Consider the following 16,012-nt stretch of genomic DNA (forward strand, 5'->3'; position numbering starts at 1 on the left):
AAACTACAGAATAATATTGTTGAAAGAAGTTAAAGATCTAAATGGAGAGACAGACCAGGTTCACCGAATTGGAACAGTTAAAATTGTTAAGGTCACAGCGCTCTGCAAGTCGATCTATAGATTTAACACAATCCCTATAAAAATCCAAACTTTCTTTTTATAGAAGTTGGCATGCTGATCCCAGAAATGGTAATAGCCAAGACGGTCTTGATGAAAACTAAAGTTGGCTGACCTATAATACTTTCTGATCTCAAAACTTAATGCAAAATAACCATAATCAGGGGATCCCTGAGTGGCGCAGCAGTTTGGCGCCTGCCTTTGGCCCAGGGCGCGATCCTGGAGACCCGGGATCAAATCCCACTTCGGGCTCCCGGTGCATGGAGCCTGCTTCTCCCTCTGCCTGTGTGTCTGCCTCTCTCTCTCTCTGTGTGTGTGTGACTATCATAAATTAAAAAAAAAACAAACCATAATCAAGACAGTGTGGTACTGACATCAGAATAGATTATGCATCAGTGGAATGTAATTAATAGAAATAAATCGTTAAATTTATTGCTGATAATGGAGTTAAAAATGGATCATCTTTGACTACTAACAAATCACAGTATTTAGACCGAACAAGAAAAACCACCAACTATCCTGTTGATGTTCTGACAACCCAAACCCAAAAGCTGTTCTGTAGCTAAATGTAATGTCTCTCTCTTCCTATTTAGCATTGATGGATCTTCTTACTTCCTGACTTTTCTTGATTATTGTTTGATATTCGTTAAGCATTTTCAAAGTTTTTCCTTTGTTCAGTTTCCTAGTTTTTTGTTGTTACTGTTTTTTTTAAAGTAGGCTCCATGCCCACTGTGGAGCTCAAATTTAGGTCCCCAAGATCAAGAGTCACATGTTCTACCAGGTGAGCCAGCCAGGCATCCAGGGTCCTAGTTACTGATAAATTCCTGGTATGTAAATAAAAAAGGGGTGGGGATACTAAACCTAGTATAAAAGTTCGGTAAGAAGCAAGACACTTATGTAGTCTGCAGGTCTCTCCCCACTAATTACTTATAGATTACTAAAAGAAAAATGGTAACTTTATAGTGTAGTAACTTACTGGAACCATATTAACCAAGTGATGAAAGTTAACTTTAGTACTGTATAAGTATTAACTTGACAATTGTAATGTGGTTATATAAGCAAGTGTCTTCATTATTTGGAAATACTTGAGTATTCAGGGGTAAAGAGCAAGGTCTTCAACTGACTCAAATAATTTAGGAAAATTTTATATATGTAGCAACTAATGAAGCAAATGGATCAGGTTGTCAGCAACTGGTGAATGGGGTGAAGGTGATAAAGGAATTCTTTCATTCTTTTTAAAACTTAAGGTTGAAATTACTAAAATTTAAAATTTCCCCTACAAAAGAACATGGTAAGTAAACAAAGCTATGCATAAACTACTTGTTAACGTTTTTTAAAAGGTAACTGAAGTCCATTGATTATTCAGATACCTAAGCACAGATTCTTTGATAAGGAAAATTTTGGGGTGCCTGGGTGGCTCAGTCAGTTAAGCATCCAACTCTTGATATCAGCTCAGGTCATGAACTTGTGATTGAGAGATCTAGCCCCATGTTGAGCTGTCCATGCTGGGTGTGGAGCGTATTCAAGATGCTCTGTCATCTTTCCTCTGTCCCTCCCCCCTTCTCTTTCTCCCTCTTAAAAAAAAAATCTACATAGTTGATTAGAATTTGATATTCTGGGGCAGCCCAGGTGGCTCAGCAGTTTAGCGCCACCTTCAGCCCAGGGCATGATCCTGGAGACCCAGGATTGAGTCCCATGTTGGCCTTCTTGCATGGAGTCTGCTTCTCCCTCTGCCTGTGTCTTTGCCTCTCTCTGTATGTCTCTCATGAGTAAATAAATAAAATCTTTAAAAAATAAAAAAATAAAAAAAATAAAGTCCTCAGCCCTAATGAAATTGACTTTCAAGGATGTAGAGAGTATGTGTTTAGGACTTACTTCTGAAAGGTCTCATATAATTAGTATTCTGTGGTGGTAGCACACGTACCATAAAGTCCATGATCTGGTATTAATTGATCAGTAATTAATACTAAAGGGAAATCACACAATTTCTCATTCCTCCATAACTTGGTACAACTTTCTGGAAGAAGGGTCAGTGATTTTCTCATGGTTGATGGCATTATCAGGGAATTTGCTTCATGTCTCTTTAGTGCCGTTTCCATGTCATGCTGCTTTTTCCCATTAAATCAAATTGGTGATTTCACAGTACGAAAGCCACTGTCCATGGTATTTTTAGGACAGTAAGTCCTTTTTAAGATGTTTTGCTGTGGTCTTTCATAGCAAATACTGAGGCTTTTCCATCCATTGTATACTGTAATGGAAGTAAAACCAAAGAATTTGATAGCGTTCTTTTTCTCTTCTTCTTTTTTTTTTTTTTTGAAGATTTATTCATTTGAGAGAGCGCAGTCATAAGTAGGAGGAGAGGGAGAGAATCTCAAGCAGACTCCATCCACACTGAGCACAGAGCCCAACATGGGGCTGAATCCCACAACCTCGACGACTGACCTGAGCCAGAACCAAGAGTCAGACTCAACCGACTGGTCCTCCTAGGCACCCTCTTTTTCTTTTATTTGATTTTTAAAGCTTTTTATTTATTAATTTGGAGAGAGAGAGAAAACTCATGTGCAATCAAGTGGGGAGAGGGACAGAAGAAGAGACTCTGGAGCTGATCAAGGAGTCTGAGGCTGGGCTTAGTCCCAGCTCCCTGAGATCAAGACCTGAGCTGAAATCAAGAGTCAGTTGTTTAACTGACTAAGCCACCCAGGCTCCCTCTTTTTTTTTTTTTTTTAAAGAAAGAATTTACAGATTAAGTTAGGTTTAGTGACCCATATCTATACACATGGTTATGATGGAGAGGTAGGTTTTCTTGAATTTCTGAGACGTTCTAGACTTACAACAAGCTATGGCTTATTGCTGACAACTATGATAACTTAGTTACAGAATAGCATCTTGTGTTACCCTTGTGTCAATAGGTAAAAATTGACAATATATACTTTTTATATGACTTTTTTTCTCTATGAAGACAGTTTTCAGTATAACAGGAAATCAGAAAAATTTTGTCATGGTAGTTCATGTTCACAGACCACTCAGGTCAATTTTAGGCTATAAACAAAAATTGCTTCATTATGTATAAGGATAGTGCAGATAGGCTATGAAGAATTATTTTTGACAGCATGTTTAACACTTTTTTTTTTGGTTATGTAAAAAGTTCGTATTTTAGGGAAAATAGATGGGTAGAAACCATCAATAATTAGTGAACATTAGGTTGCCTTTTAATAAAGAATTAATGACATTTCAACTGACTTAATTACCTTTGATTAAAGCCAGCAGTGGATATCCATGTATATAATGCGTGATTTTTCTTAATTTGTAGATCATGAAGACTATGACCCACAAACTGTGAGGCTGGGAAGTAGATATAGCCATGTGCAAGAAGTCCAGGAACGGCTTAACTTCCTTAGGTTTGTTTTAAAGCATCAGTGTTACTCTCTTTAAGACACAGATAAAGAATGCTTAGTTAATGTGCTATATAGTTAAGTCTTTTTTAGGTGACCTTTCGCCTGCCACATTTAATTTTCTCACAAGGAAATGATTACCTAAAAGTCAAAGGTCATTTCCCTATGTGTTTATGATGTAATACTTTGAAATTATTGGCTAAGTTTTAACTTCTTTTCAATGTTTGAAGAGAACACATTTTAAGATTTTTGTATATACTTTTGTCCTTCTTACTTGTTTTTGCTAAAAATAGGTCTAATGATTAAATTTCTGTATTTTGACACCTGCTGGAGAACTCTACTGACCTTAGTACTGGTATCCTAGACCATAAGGAAATGGAGACAAAGGGCTACTGGCTCAACACCTCAAAAGAGTGGTTTGCATCCACTGCTGCCTGGTTTATCCTAGCAGTGGCTGACAAAGGAGATTTGAATGTGGGAATAACATTATTCTGATGGGGATGAGGCAAAGAGGTTTATGCCTTTTGGCCAAAGCTAAATTTGTCCCAGCTTGAATTTGAATTTGCTCAGTGATAATTATTTTTTAATGATTATACACCTAACAGATTTGAAATTGTTAAAAAAATTTTATGATCGGTTTCTTGTGAATTCAGAAACCACGTACTATAGAGGTGCTTATTCAGTTTCTAAGTGTGCTAAGAGAAATGCCCAGATTGTCAATGTTTTGAGAAATCTATTGCATTTATTATTTTGATACATTGGGGGATTTTCTCCTGAGCTGAGTTAATTATGGACTTGTTTATTGAACTATGTGTTTATTTACTGGGAAACATTTATATAAATAGTAATTTTTTTATATAAATAGTTAAATAATTATCTTAACTTGAAAAACTTCAGCCACCAGATTTTAAGAAATTTGGCTTTTGTTGAAAATGAAATGTTTTTTTTCTGTGTGTGTTTTGATTTTTAACCACCTGGATAGAAGCTCCTACCTCTCCAGATCGAGAATCACTGCCTTAGTGAGCCACTGTTACTGATTGGTGTGTGTTGTATCCCTTAGGTTTCCTAGAACAGAAAAATGGTTATGAGTTCTACTATCTTCAAGTTTGGAATCACAGGATCTATTCTACTCCATACTCTATTAGTACCTATCTACATGACCTATAGCAACACAGGGGAAAAGTATCTTAACTTTACTTACTGTGTTACTTGGCCTGTGTTAAACACTTCACATTTAATCCTCATAACCATGCAGAAGGCAGATATTCGCCCCATTTGATTAAAAAGAAAATGGAGATCGGCACGGATTAAACTAGTTTCTTTGAAATCTCACAGCCAATATTGACTGGCGTGGCGCTGCTCCTCTAGATCTGACTTCAAGGACTATGCTCTTTATATTAGGCAGTGATTTTTGTAAATCTGTCTTGGATCCTTACGGCTTCTAAGGAGTTTCCTTCAAGATTTCTAAACAAGCAATGGAGATCTGATCCCCATTTCTCCTTTCTTTCCTCCTTCCAACAACTGGGGCAGCCCCACTTGTATTTTATACATTGGACTTTGAAATGGAATTTTTGCTTGAAGAAAGTTTTCTGCTATTGTATTTAAAAACAACAAGCTTGAAAAAAAATGCATGCTACCATGGAGGACATTTCATCTGTAAATTAGAGGTAACAGGGTTAGGTAGGACTAGGTGCTAGAAATCTTAAAGCTCAGCAATTCTTTTAAAACATCAAAGAACCTAGGATTGGGATCCCAAAATACTTAGAAATAATGAGGGAACCCACTGACATGAAATACATTCACTTTACTCCTTTACTGGGTGTGGAACCATTGTTAAGTAAGCTAGAAATTCTGTGCTATTATTCAGAATAAACTGAAGTTTTCTCTTTTCCTGTTATTCAATGATAGGGCAGACAGGGTGGGTGGAGGAATGCTAAAAGAAATACAGAGTTCATAGAAGAGACTTTAGCTGTAACAAAATCCACCTTCATTGTCTTAATAACCAACATTCACAAAATGAAAAAGACCCCAGAGAGCATCACTGAATCATTGATAAGCATCCTATTAAAGATTGGCAGAGAAAGTTAAATCCTATGTAGTCTGTTCTGTTCAATGTGGCCAGGTATGGAGTAATGCGTATTAGAACATCAGAAAGCATTAAAACTTAAGAAATTTTGATTTAAATTAATGAAATGGTTGTTTGTGAAAGTCACTTGGAGATCACCTCATTTTCCGATGATGCTATAAAAGCGGAATGGTAAAACTCAACCCATTAAATAAAGTTTTGCAATGACTGGTTTCAAAAACCAAACTGCTTAAAGTTCAGAAAACAAATCTTTATTTGGTTTAGGCCGTCACCTAATGGAGTTCCTGGCACATTCAGGGCGTCCAATATATGCTTATTCAATGAATAAATTAATACCAAATTATTTAGTTATTTTTACTACAAAACAAAAATTGAGAAATAAGTTTAGTAAGATGTCAAGAACTGACATCGTTTTACCTGTAAAAGTAGAATTGTGACAGATTATTCCTGCATTTATTGATAGTTTGCCTTTCATGGTAAAAATTATATAGATCTAATTGCTCATTTTTTGTTTTTCCAAGATTTTTATTGAAGGATGGCCAACTGTGGCTGTGTGCTCCTCAGGCAAAGCAAATATGGAAATGCTTAGCAGAAAATGCAGTGTACCTTTGTGATCGTGAAGCCTGTTTTAAGTGGTATTCCAAGTTGATGGGGGATGAACCAGATTTGGATCCTGATATTAATAAAGACTTCTTTGAAAGTAATGTGCTTCAACTTGATCCTTCCCTATTAACTGAAAATGGAATGAAATGTTTTGAGCGATTCTTCAAAGCTGTGAATTGTCGAGAAGGAAAACTAGTAGCAAAAAGGAGAGCATATATGATGGATGATTTGGAGTTAATCGGATTAGACTACCTTTGGAGGGTAAGTGAAAAGTGGAAACTTGATAAACACTCTTACTGATGAGATCTTGCAAATAGCTAAGGGGTCACGATTTTGCATATTAATTATGTACATCTGCTGTCCTGGTGCTCTCCCCAGTAGGTAGTATACTTCATCTTTATCTTATGGGGTCATTTGTCATTAGGTTTTTTTTCTTCTCTCCCTTCCACCAACCCCCGCAATTGATGATCTTTTTGTCTCAGCTTCGAATCTGTCCATTCCAGATGTGTTTAGAAATATACTGACCATACAAATTCTTCGTGCCTCTCCATGGAAGTTAACTGTTCTTTCCTTTTTTCATTCAGTATAGATCTGTTCTCATTTGGTGTTAATTTTGTGTTATTCATGCAATGCTAAAACAGGACAGAAAAGAAGACTACTTAGAATGAATTACAAATGTATTGGCATTGTATTGTATTGGCAAATTGTATTGTATTGGCAAATTGTATTGGCACTGATTTAACGTGTGATGTTTTTAAACACTTTAGTGAGTAAAATATTACCATCTGTTTAATTTTTCCACCTTTTTTAGTACTAATATATATATATATGTTCTTTAATTGAGATTAAATTGACACATTATATTACTTTCAGGTGCACAACATGATTTCATATTTGTATATATTGTGAAATGATCACCCCAGTAAGCCTAATTAATTAACATCCATCATCACCACATATCATTAGAATTTTTTTCTTGTGATGAAAAAAAAGTCTGACAGCAACTTTCAAGCATGCAGTACAATATTAACTATAGTGACCATGTTGTACATTACATCTTCAGTACTTACTTACTTTATATGTGGAAGTTTGTATCTCTTGGCCACCTTCACGCATTTTGTTCATCCCTTCCTTGCCTCTGGTAACCACCAGTCTGTATCTGAATTCAGTGTTTTCTTTTTATATACCACATACAAATGAGATCATACAATATTTGTCTTTCTCTAAACTTACTGCATTTAGCATAATGGCCTCAAGGTTTGTCCGCATCGCGGCAATATAGTAGTAATTATTATTTCTATCTTTGAAAATATAACCATTCACGGCAGTTTATATTGTTTTTTGGATATACTTTTCTGCAAACCATGGACTGCTTACTGTGTCATTCAGTTATTCAGACTTTTTCATTAAATGTTTTTCAACATTTTCAAATAGCCAGAACCCTTTTTAAAAATAAAAATTTATACAGTACTCCAAAATATAAAACTAATTAGAGAAGAAAGAACCTTTCTTTTGGGGCGAGGAGTTCTTTGGTTTTGTGGGTTTTTTCTGCTCATTCTCCCTGTGCTTCACAGCCTTCCCTCTTCTTTTTTTTTTTTTTTTTTTTTTTTTTAAGATTTTTAAATGTATCCATTCATGAGAGAGACAGAGAGAGAGAGAGAGAGACAGACACAGGCAGAGGGAGAAGCAGGCTCCACGCAGGGAGCCCGATGTGGGACTCGATGTGGGACTTGATCCCAGGTCTCCAGGATTACACCCTGGGCCGAAGGCGGCGCCAAACCGCTGAGTGACCCGGGTTGCCCAGCCTTCCCTCTTCTGAAGCCTACATAGAGGTCAACCTTAAATCACTTCCTCAACCCCCTAGAGTTCTGCACATAGTTTGAAGGCCCTCAGCAGAATTAGATGAGCGAGGGGATCCCTTGGTGGCTCAGCAGTTGAGTGCCTGCCTTCAGCCAAGGGTGTGATCCTAGAGTCCCGGGATGGAGTCCCACATCAGGCTCCCTGCATGGAACCTGCTTCTCCCTCTGCCTGTGTCTCTGTGTCTCTCATAAATAAATGAATGAAATCTTAAAAAAAAAAAAAAAGATTAGATGAATGATAAAGATCTATAGAAATGGAAGTTGTAGGACAGCTCTTTTTGCTAAATTATTTTTTATATTTATTTCTTTTTAAATAATTTGAATTTCTCCTTCAGTGTCTGACAACTTGGTTACCAAGGTGTCAATTTACAGGGTTAATAACTGGTCAAAGTGTATTTTGTTGTTAGTAATATGTGCCTTCCACTCTTAAACAAATTGCTTTATTCAAAGACTAGAATTTTGCATTTTATTACTCTTTTTTTGGTCTATTTTCTCACTTAATTTTACTTGATTTACTTGATTATCAAATATATCCCCAAATTATAGAGTACAGTGTTGAAAATAACCGAGGGAATAGTTTGAAATGTCCAACTAAAATACTTCATGAAAGTTATTTACACTTGAATCTGTTTGAACCTAGGTTGTGATTCAAAGTAATGATGATATTGCCAGCAGAGCTATAGATCTCCTTAAAGAGATATATACAAACCTTGGTCCGAGGCTACAGGTCAATCAGGTGAGGATTGACATCCACTAAAACTTCCACAAATTAGAATTCTGATTAAAGAACTCTATCGTTTAAAAGAATTTTTTCTTCGATTCTGAAATAACTAAATTGTTTTGTTTCAACTCCTTTTAAAAACATAGCAAAAGGGGCACCTGGGTGGCTCATTTGGTTGAGCATCAGACTCTTGATCCTCAGGGTCATGAATTCGACCCTTGTGTTGCTCCATGTTGGGCATGGAGTTAAAAATCCATCGATCTATCTAAAATATTTAGTCTGCATCTCCATTATATAAAATGCTGTCCAAATGAATCTTGATAATTATGTGAAGTGATTATTTTGCGTATAATTATGGCATGAGATTTCAACTGAATTTATTTTGATTCTACAACCTACTCTGAAGTTCATACTTGTTAACTTACATAACCATAGCTTCCATTGACAAAACATAGTATGTTTTATTATCAGTATAGACTTTGGTGAAATATGATTGCAGTTGAGAGCTATCTTTAAAGTAGTTATTGCCATCTTTAATTGAATTATTGTTTTTATGTGTATTTTTTTTTTTTTTTTTTTTTTTTTTTTTACATTTTAAAGCATCTTGGACTGTCTTTATTTGGCCCATTATTTGTAGGTGGTGATCCACGAAGACTTCATTCAGTCTTGCTTTGATCGTTTGAAAGCCTCTTATGACACGTTGTGTGTCTTGGATGGTGACAAAGACAGTATTAATTGTGCAAGGCAGGAAGCTGTTCGAATGGTTCGTGTATTAACTGTATTAAGGGAGTACATAAATGAATGTGACAGTGATTATCACGAGGAAAGAACAATTCTACCTATGTCAAGGTTTGTGAATAACTGATCCACTAATTATTTGGTATTTCTTAGACCTTTTTTTTTCAGGATACAGTTTTTGCTTGTTGTTTTGTTAGAGCATTAAGTTTAGTTTTCTTTCTCTCTCTCTTTTTGCCATTGACTTTTGTACCTGTTAAGTGTTCCCAAGGATCAGTATGCAGTTGAAGTATTTTGATGCCATTCGTTTATATAGTTAATCGCACAAGAGATTGGAGAATAATTGGAAAAAACTCTTAAGAGCTGCTTTTAACAGCTGATATAGCAAGAAATACTTCCAAATGATCTAAATACTTCCAAATGATCTGTTTATAGAATGAATGCTATCATTATTTAAGAGTTTTCCTTGCTCATTCTAAAATTATATAAAGTTGCTTCTTGAATATAATTTTTAGTTGTATCTTACCTATAACAAGAATTGTCAAATATTATTTGGGGTGTGAAGTTTGAAAAGAACAATTTTTCAGAAAAACTTTCCATCTTTGCATTTTTGTTAATAATATCAAGCTAAAGTTTATCTTTCACATATAAAAATAGCCTTAATGGGGGATCCCTGGATGGCTCAGCAGTTTAGCACCTGCCTTTGGCCCAGGGTGTGATCCTGGAGTCCCAGGATCGAGTCCCACATCAGGCTCCCTGCAAGGAGCCTGCTTCTCCCTCTGCCTGTGTCTTCTTTTTCTCTTTCTCTTTCTCTCTCTCTCTGCCTTTCATGAATAAATAAATAAACATCTTTTAAAAAAAATCCTTAATGAGTTGCACTTTTATGACATTAAAATAAGAGTATTAACTCAGATCTCTGATTTAATTTCTTTAGACATCTCATTTTCTGCAAGTATAGGTACAAGAATAACTGGAAAATGATTGTTGTATTTTGAAGATCACTTAAAATATTTGTAATTAAAAGGCAATATATTTTGATTTTCAAGGTCCTAAAAATAAGTATCCTTAATTCGCTTTCTCTTTTTTAATGATAAAATATTCAACATTAAATACCTAGCTTAATTTTCCTTGCAAGAAGATAATAAAAATCTGCTAAGATTTTTTTTTTTTCCCCCTCCAGAGCTTTCCGTGGTAAACACCTCTCTTTTATAGTTCGATTTCCAAACCAGGGCAGACAAGTGGATGACTTGGATGTGTGGTCTCATACAAATGATACGATTGGTTCAGTACGGCGATATATTCTCAATCGTATTAAAGCCAATGTAGCCCATACAAAAATTGAGCTCTTTATAGGCGGTGAACTGATAGATCCTGCAGATGACAGAAAGTTGATCGGACAATTAAACTTAAAAGATAAATCGGTAAGTATCTATGATTACCAAACTTTTCAAGACTGTCAAATTGAGACTATTTTTTCATTTCACTGGTGAACATTTCACTCCATAAATGTTCTTTTTTATTATTTATTATTTTTTTATTGGAGTTCAATTTGCCAGCATATAGCATGACACCCAGTGCTCATCCCGTCAAGTGCCCCCCTCAGTGCCCGTTACCCAGTCACCCCAACCACCCACCTCACCTCCCTTTCCACTACCCTTTGTTCATTTCCCAGAGTTAGGTGTGCCTCATCTTTTCTCATCCTCACTGATATTTTCACTCATTTTCTCTCCTTTCCCCTCCATTCCCTTTCACTATTTTTTATATTCCCCAAATGAATGAGACCATATAATGTTTGTCCTTCTCCTATTGACTTATTTCACTCTGCATAATACCCTCCAGTGCTATCCACGTCAAAGCAAATGGTGGGTATTTGTCCTTTCTGACTGAGTAATATTCCATTGTATACATATACAATGTATACATATACATATACATGTATAATCTTTATCCACTCATCTTTCAGTGGACACTGAGGCTCTTCCACATTTTGGCTATTGTGGACATTGCTGCTATAAACATTGGGGTGTAGGTGTTCTGGCGTTTCGCTGTATCTGTATCTTTGGGGTAAATCCCCAGCAGTGCAATTGCTGTGTCATAGGGTATCTCTATTTTTAACTCTTTGAGGAACCTCCACACAGTTTTCCAGAGTGGCTGTACCAGTTCCCATTCCCACCAACAGGGCAGGAGGGTTCCCCTTTCTCCACATCCTCTCCCAACATTTGTTGTTTCCCATCTTGTTAATTTTCCCCATTCTCACTGGTGTGAGGTGGCATCTCATTGTGGTTTTGATTTGTATTTCCCTGATGGGAAGTGATGCGGAGCATTTTCTCATGTGCTTGTTGGCCATGTCTGTGTCTTCCTCTGTGAGATTTCTGTTCATGTCTTTTGCCCATTTCAGGATTGGATTTTTTGTTCTTGGGTGTTGAGTTTAATAAGTTCTTTATAGATCTTGGATATTAGCTCTTTATCTGATACATCATTTGCTAATATCTTCTCCCATTCTGTAGGTTGTCTTTTAGTTTTGTTGACTCTTCCTTTTGCTGTGCAGAAGCTTTTTATCTTGATGAAGTCCTAGTAATTCATTTTTGCTTTTCTTTCCCTTGTCTTCATCGATGTATCTTGCAAGAAGTTGCTGTGGCTAAGGTCAAAAAGGGTGTTGCCTGTGTTCTCCTCTAGGATTTTGATGGATTTTTATCTTACATTTAGATCTTTCATCCATTTTGAGTTTATGTTTGTGTCTGGTGTAAGAGAATGGTTTAGTTTCATTCTTCTGCACATGGCTATCCAATTGTCCCAGCAGCATTTATTGAAGAGACTGTCTTTTTTCCAGTGGATAGTCTTTCCTGCTTTTTCGAATATTAGTTGACCATAGAGTTGAGGGTCTACTTCTGGATTCTGGATTCTGTTCCTTTGATCTATGTGTCTGTTTCTGTGCCAGTCAGTACCACACTGTCTTGATGATCACAGCTTTGTAGTACAACTTCAGGTCTGGCATTATGATGCTGCCAGCTCTGGTTTTCTTCTTTAATATTCCCCTGCCTATTTGGGGTCTTTTCTGATTCCACACAAATCTTAAGATGATTTGTTCCAAGTCTCTGAAGAAAGTCCATGGTATTTTGATAGAGATTGCATTAAATGTGTAAATTGCCCTGGGTAACATTGACATTTTCACAATATTAACTCTTTCAATCCATGAGCATGGAATATTTTTCCATCTCTTTGTGTCTTCCTCAGTTTCTCTCAGAAGTGTTCTGTAGTTTTTAGGATAGAGATCCTTTACCTCTTTGATTAGGTTTATTCCTAGGTATCTTATGCTTTTGGGTGCAATTGTAAGTGGGATTGACTCCTTGATTTCTTTCTTCCATCTCCTTGTTAGTGTATAGAAATGCCACTGGTTTCTGGGCATTGATTTTGTATCCTGGCACACTGCCGAATTGCTGTATGAGTTCTAGCAGTCTTGGGGTGGAGTCTTTTGGGTTTTCTATGGTCAGTATCATGTCATCTGCAAAGAGGGAGAGATTGACTTCTTCGTTGCCCATTTGAATGCCTTTTATTTCTTTTTGTTGCCTGATTGCTGAGGCTAGGACTTCTAGTACTATATTGAAAAGCAGTGGTGAGAGTGGACATCCCTGTCTTGTTCCTGATCTGAGGGAAAAGGCTCTCAGTGTTTCCCCATTGAGAATGATATTTGCTGTGGGCTTTTCATAGATGGCTTTTAAGATGCTGAGGAATATTCCCTCTATCCCTACACTCTGAAGAGTTTTGATCAGCAATGGATGCTATATTTTGTCAAATGCTTTCTCTGCATCTATTGAGAGGATCATATGAGTTCTGTGAACTCCGTCTGGTCCAGTGTATCATTGAAAGCTCTTGTTTCTTTTGAGAGGTGTGCTTAGAAGATCTGTCCTTTACAGAAAGCGCCGTGTTGAAGTCTCCCAGTATTAGTGTATTATCTAAGTATGTCTTTATTTTGGTTATTAATTGATATACTTGGCAGCTCCACATTAGGGGCATAAATATTCATGATTGTTAGGTCCTCTTGTTGGATAGATCCTTTAAGTATGATACAGTGTCCCTCTTTATCTCTTACTACGGTCTTTGAGATAAACTTTAATTTATCTGATATGAGGATGGCTACCCCTGCTTTCTTTTGAGGACCCTTTGAATGGTAAATGGTTCTTCAACCTTTTATTTTCAGGCTGTAGGTGTCCTTAGGTCTAAAATTTGTCTATTGTAAACAGCAAATAGATGGGTCTTGCTTTTATATCCAGTCTGAGACCCTGTGCCATTTGATGGGGTCATTAAGCCTATTCACGTTCAGAGTTACTATTGAAAGATAGGAATTTAGTGTCATCATAATACCTATTCAGTCCCTGTTTTTGTGGATTGTTTCCTTGGACTTCCTCTTCCTTTTATAGAGTCTCCCTTAATATTTCTTGCAGAGCTGGTTTGGTGGTCACATATTCTTTCAGTTTCTGCCTATCTTGGAAGTTCTTTATCTCTCCTATTCTGAATAAGAGCCTTGCTGGATAAAGTATTCTTGGCTGCAGGTTCTTCTCATTTAGGACCCTGAATATATCCTGCCAGCCTTTTCTGGCCTGCCAGGTCTCTGTGGAGAGGTCTGCTGTTAACCTAATACTTCTCCCCATAAAGGTTAGGGATTTCTTGTCTCTTGCTGCTTTAAGGATCTTCTCTTTATCTTATAATTTGCAAGTTTTAGCATTAAATGTCGGGGTGTTGAACGGTTTTTATTGATTTTAAGGGGGGATCTCTCTATCTCCTGGATCTGAATGCCTGTTTCCCTCCCCAAGTTAGGGAAGTTCTCAGCTATGATTAGTTCAAATACACTTTCTGGTCCTCTGTCCCTTTCGGCACCCTCTGGAACCCCCATTAAACGTAGATTTTTTCCTTCTGAGGCTGTCATTTCTTTCCCTTAACCTTTCCTCATCGTCTTTTGTTTTTCTCTTTTTTCCTCAGCTTCCTTCCCTGCCATCAACTTGTCTTCTATGTCACTCACTCTTCTTCCTCATTAACCCTCGTTGTTGGGACCTCCAGTTTCGATTGCATCTCATTTAATTGATTTTTAATTTCGGCCTGATTAGATCTAAATTCTGCAGTCATGAAGTCTCTTGAATCCTTTATGCTTTTTTCCAGAGCCACCAGTAGCTTTATAATTGTGCTTCTAAATTGGCTTTCTGACATTGAATTGTAATCCAAATTCTGTAACTCTGTGGGAGAGAGTACTGTTTCTGATTCTTTGTTTTGTGGTGAGTTCTTCTTTTAGTCCTTTTGCTCAGTGCAGAGTGGCTAAAAACAAATTGTACTGGAAAAAGAGAAAAAAGGGGGGACAAACAAAAAAACAAGGAGGGGTATTCTCTGATTTTATATACTGCAAGTCCCTAGTCTTCCCCTGGAACTTTCCTGCACTGCTTGGTCAGGAACTTGCTCTTCCCCTGTCCTTGCAGCTGGTCTTCTGGGGGAGGGGCCTGCTGTTTTGATTCTCAGGTGTGTGTACCTGGGGGAGCTGCTCCGCCCCTGCTAGGTGCATGGTTCAGTAGGAGCCGTTTATCCTGTAAGGCCCCTATTCCCTGGCACCCTGCTCAGTCCCAGGCACAAGGTGACACCATGAGGAACAACAACAGTGGCAGCGGCCAGCTCTCCAGCTCTGAAGTCAGCTCCAGCAGCAACCACCGCAGACTCCCAGTGTGCAGGGGCCTGACATTCCAGGGGCCGGGGGTACTGCTCTGCACAGCTTGGGACCACCCGGCGGCAGGAGCATCCCTGTTGTCCTGTGTGCTCCCCAGGCCACACAGCCCCCTCCTCGTAGAGCCGCTGCCTGAGCTGTTCCCTGGCCCTGCTGGGCACTCGCTCCATCCCTTTACGGAGCTCAGAGCTCAGCCCACGGTTTGTGGCGCTTTTCCTCTGTTAGTGACCCTGGTGAGCCTGGGGCCATCACTGCCCCTCCTGGGATCCTGCCCAAGTTCCCTGCAAGAGTAAAGTTCCTGCTTCTCCGGGACTGGGTTTTCTTGTCCTTGGGGCACTCGACACCAGGCCTTAGCCTGGCTCCTTGCAGGGGCCCCCTCCCCCTTGGATGCTTTTTTATTTTTTATTTTTTTCCGTTTTCCTACCTTGATAAAAGCGCGAATTCTTCTCACTGTAGCATTCCAGGTGTTCTCTCTTTAAATCTCAGGCCAAATTCGTAGGTTTTCAGGATGATGTGAAAGTTATCTAGGTAAGTTGGTTGGGACAGGTGACTTGGGGATCCTGCTCTTCCGCCATCCTGCCCCGCCTCTTCACTCCGTAAATGTTAATTGAGCTTCTATTCTGTGTAAGGCTCTTTATTAGGTATTTGGATTATAACACTAAGACTCACATTAAAAACAAAAGTATTTGATTGTTAAGCAGTACCTGTAAATTGTATTTGTTGAAGTGCTGCCAGTAGTTTTTTGGTTTGTTGATATGTTACTAATTTCTGTTGTGCATATTTTACCTTGTCTTT

At 37.8% G+C, this 16,012-nt stretch overlaps 1 protein-coding gene across 3 annotated transcripts in view; it reads left to right on the forward strand.

Annotated features, from left to right (window-relative positions):
- Positions 1-16,012, forward strand: part of USP9X (ubiquitin specific peptidase 9 X-linked) — a 483,762-nt gene that overhangs the window by 411,637 nt on the left and 56,113 nt on the right. For all 3 annotated transcript variants that reach the window (XM_055337517.1, XM_055337516.1, XM_055337518.1), the window contains 5 exons: positions 3,428-3,515; positions 6,117-6,459; positions 8,698-8,793; positions 9,416-9,627; positions 10,694-10,934. In XM_055337517.1, coding sequence (XP_055193492.1) covers positions 3,428-3,515; positions 6,117-6,459; positions 8,698-8,793; positions 9,416-9,627; positions 10,694-10,934 — 980 coding nt within the window. The remainder of the gene's footprint in view (positions 1-3,427; positions 3,516-6,116; positions 6,460-8,697; positions 8,794-9,415; positions 9,628-10,693; positions 10,935-16,012) is intronic.

The sequence above is a fragment of the Nyctereutes procyonoides genome, unplaced genomic scaffold, assembly GCF_905146905.1.
Source record: "Nyctereutes procyonoides isolate TBG_1078 unplaced genomic scaffold, NYPRO_anot_genome, whole genome shotgun sequence".
Classification (NCBI taxonomy): Eukaryota; Metazoa; Chordata; class Mammalia; order Carnivora; family Canidae; genus Nyctereutes; species Nyctereutes procyonoides.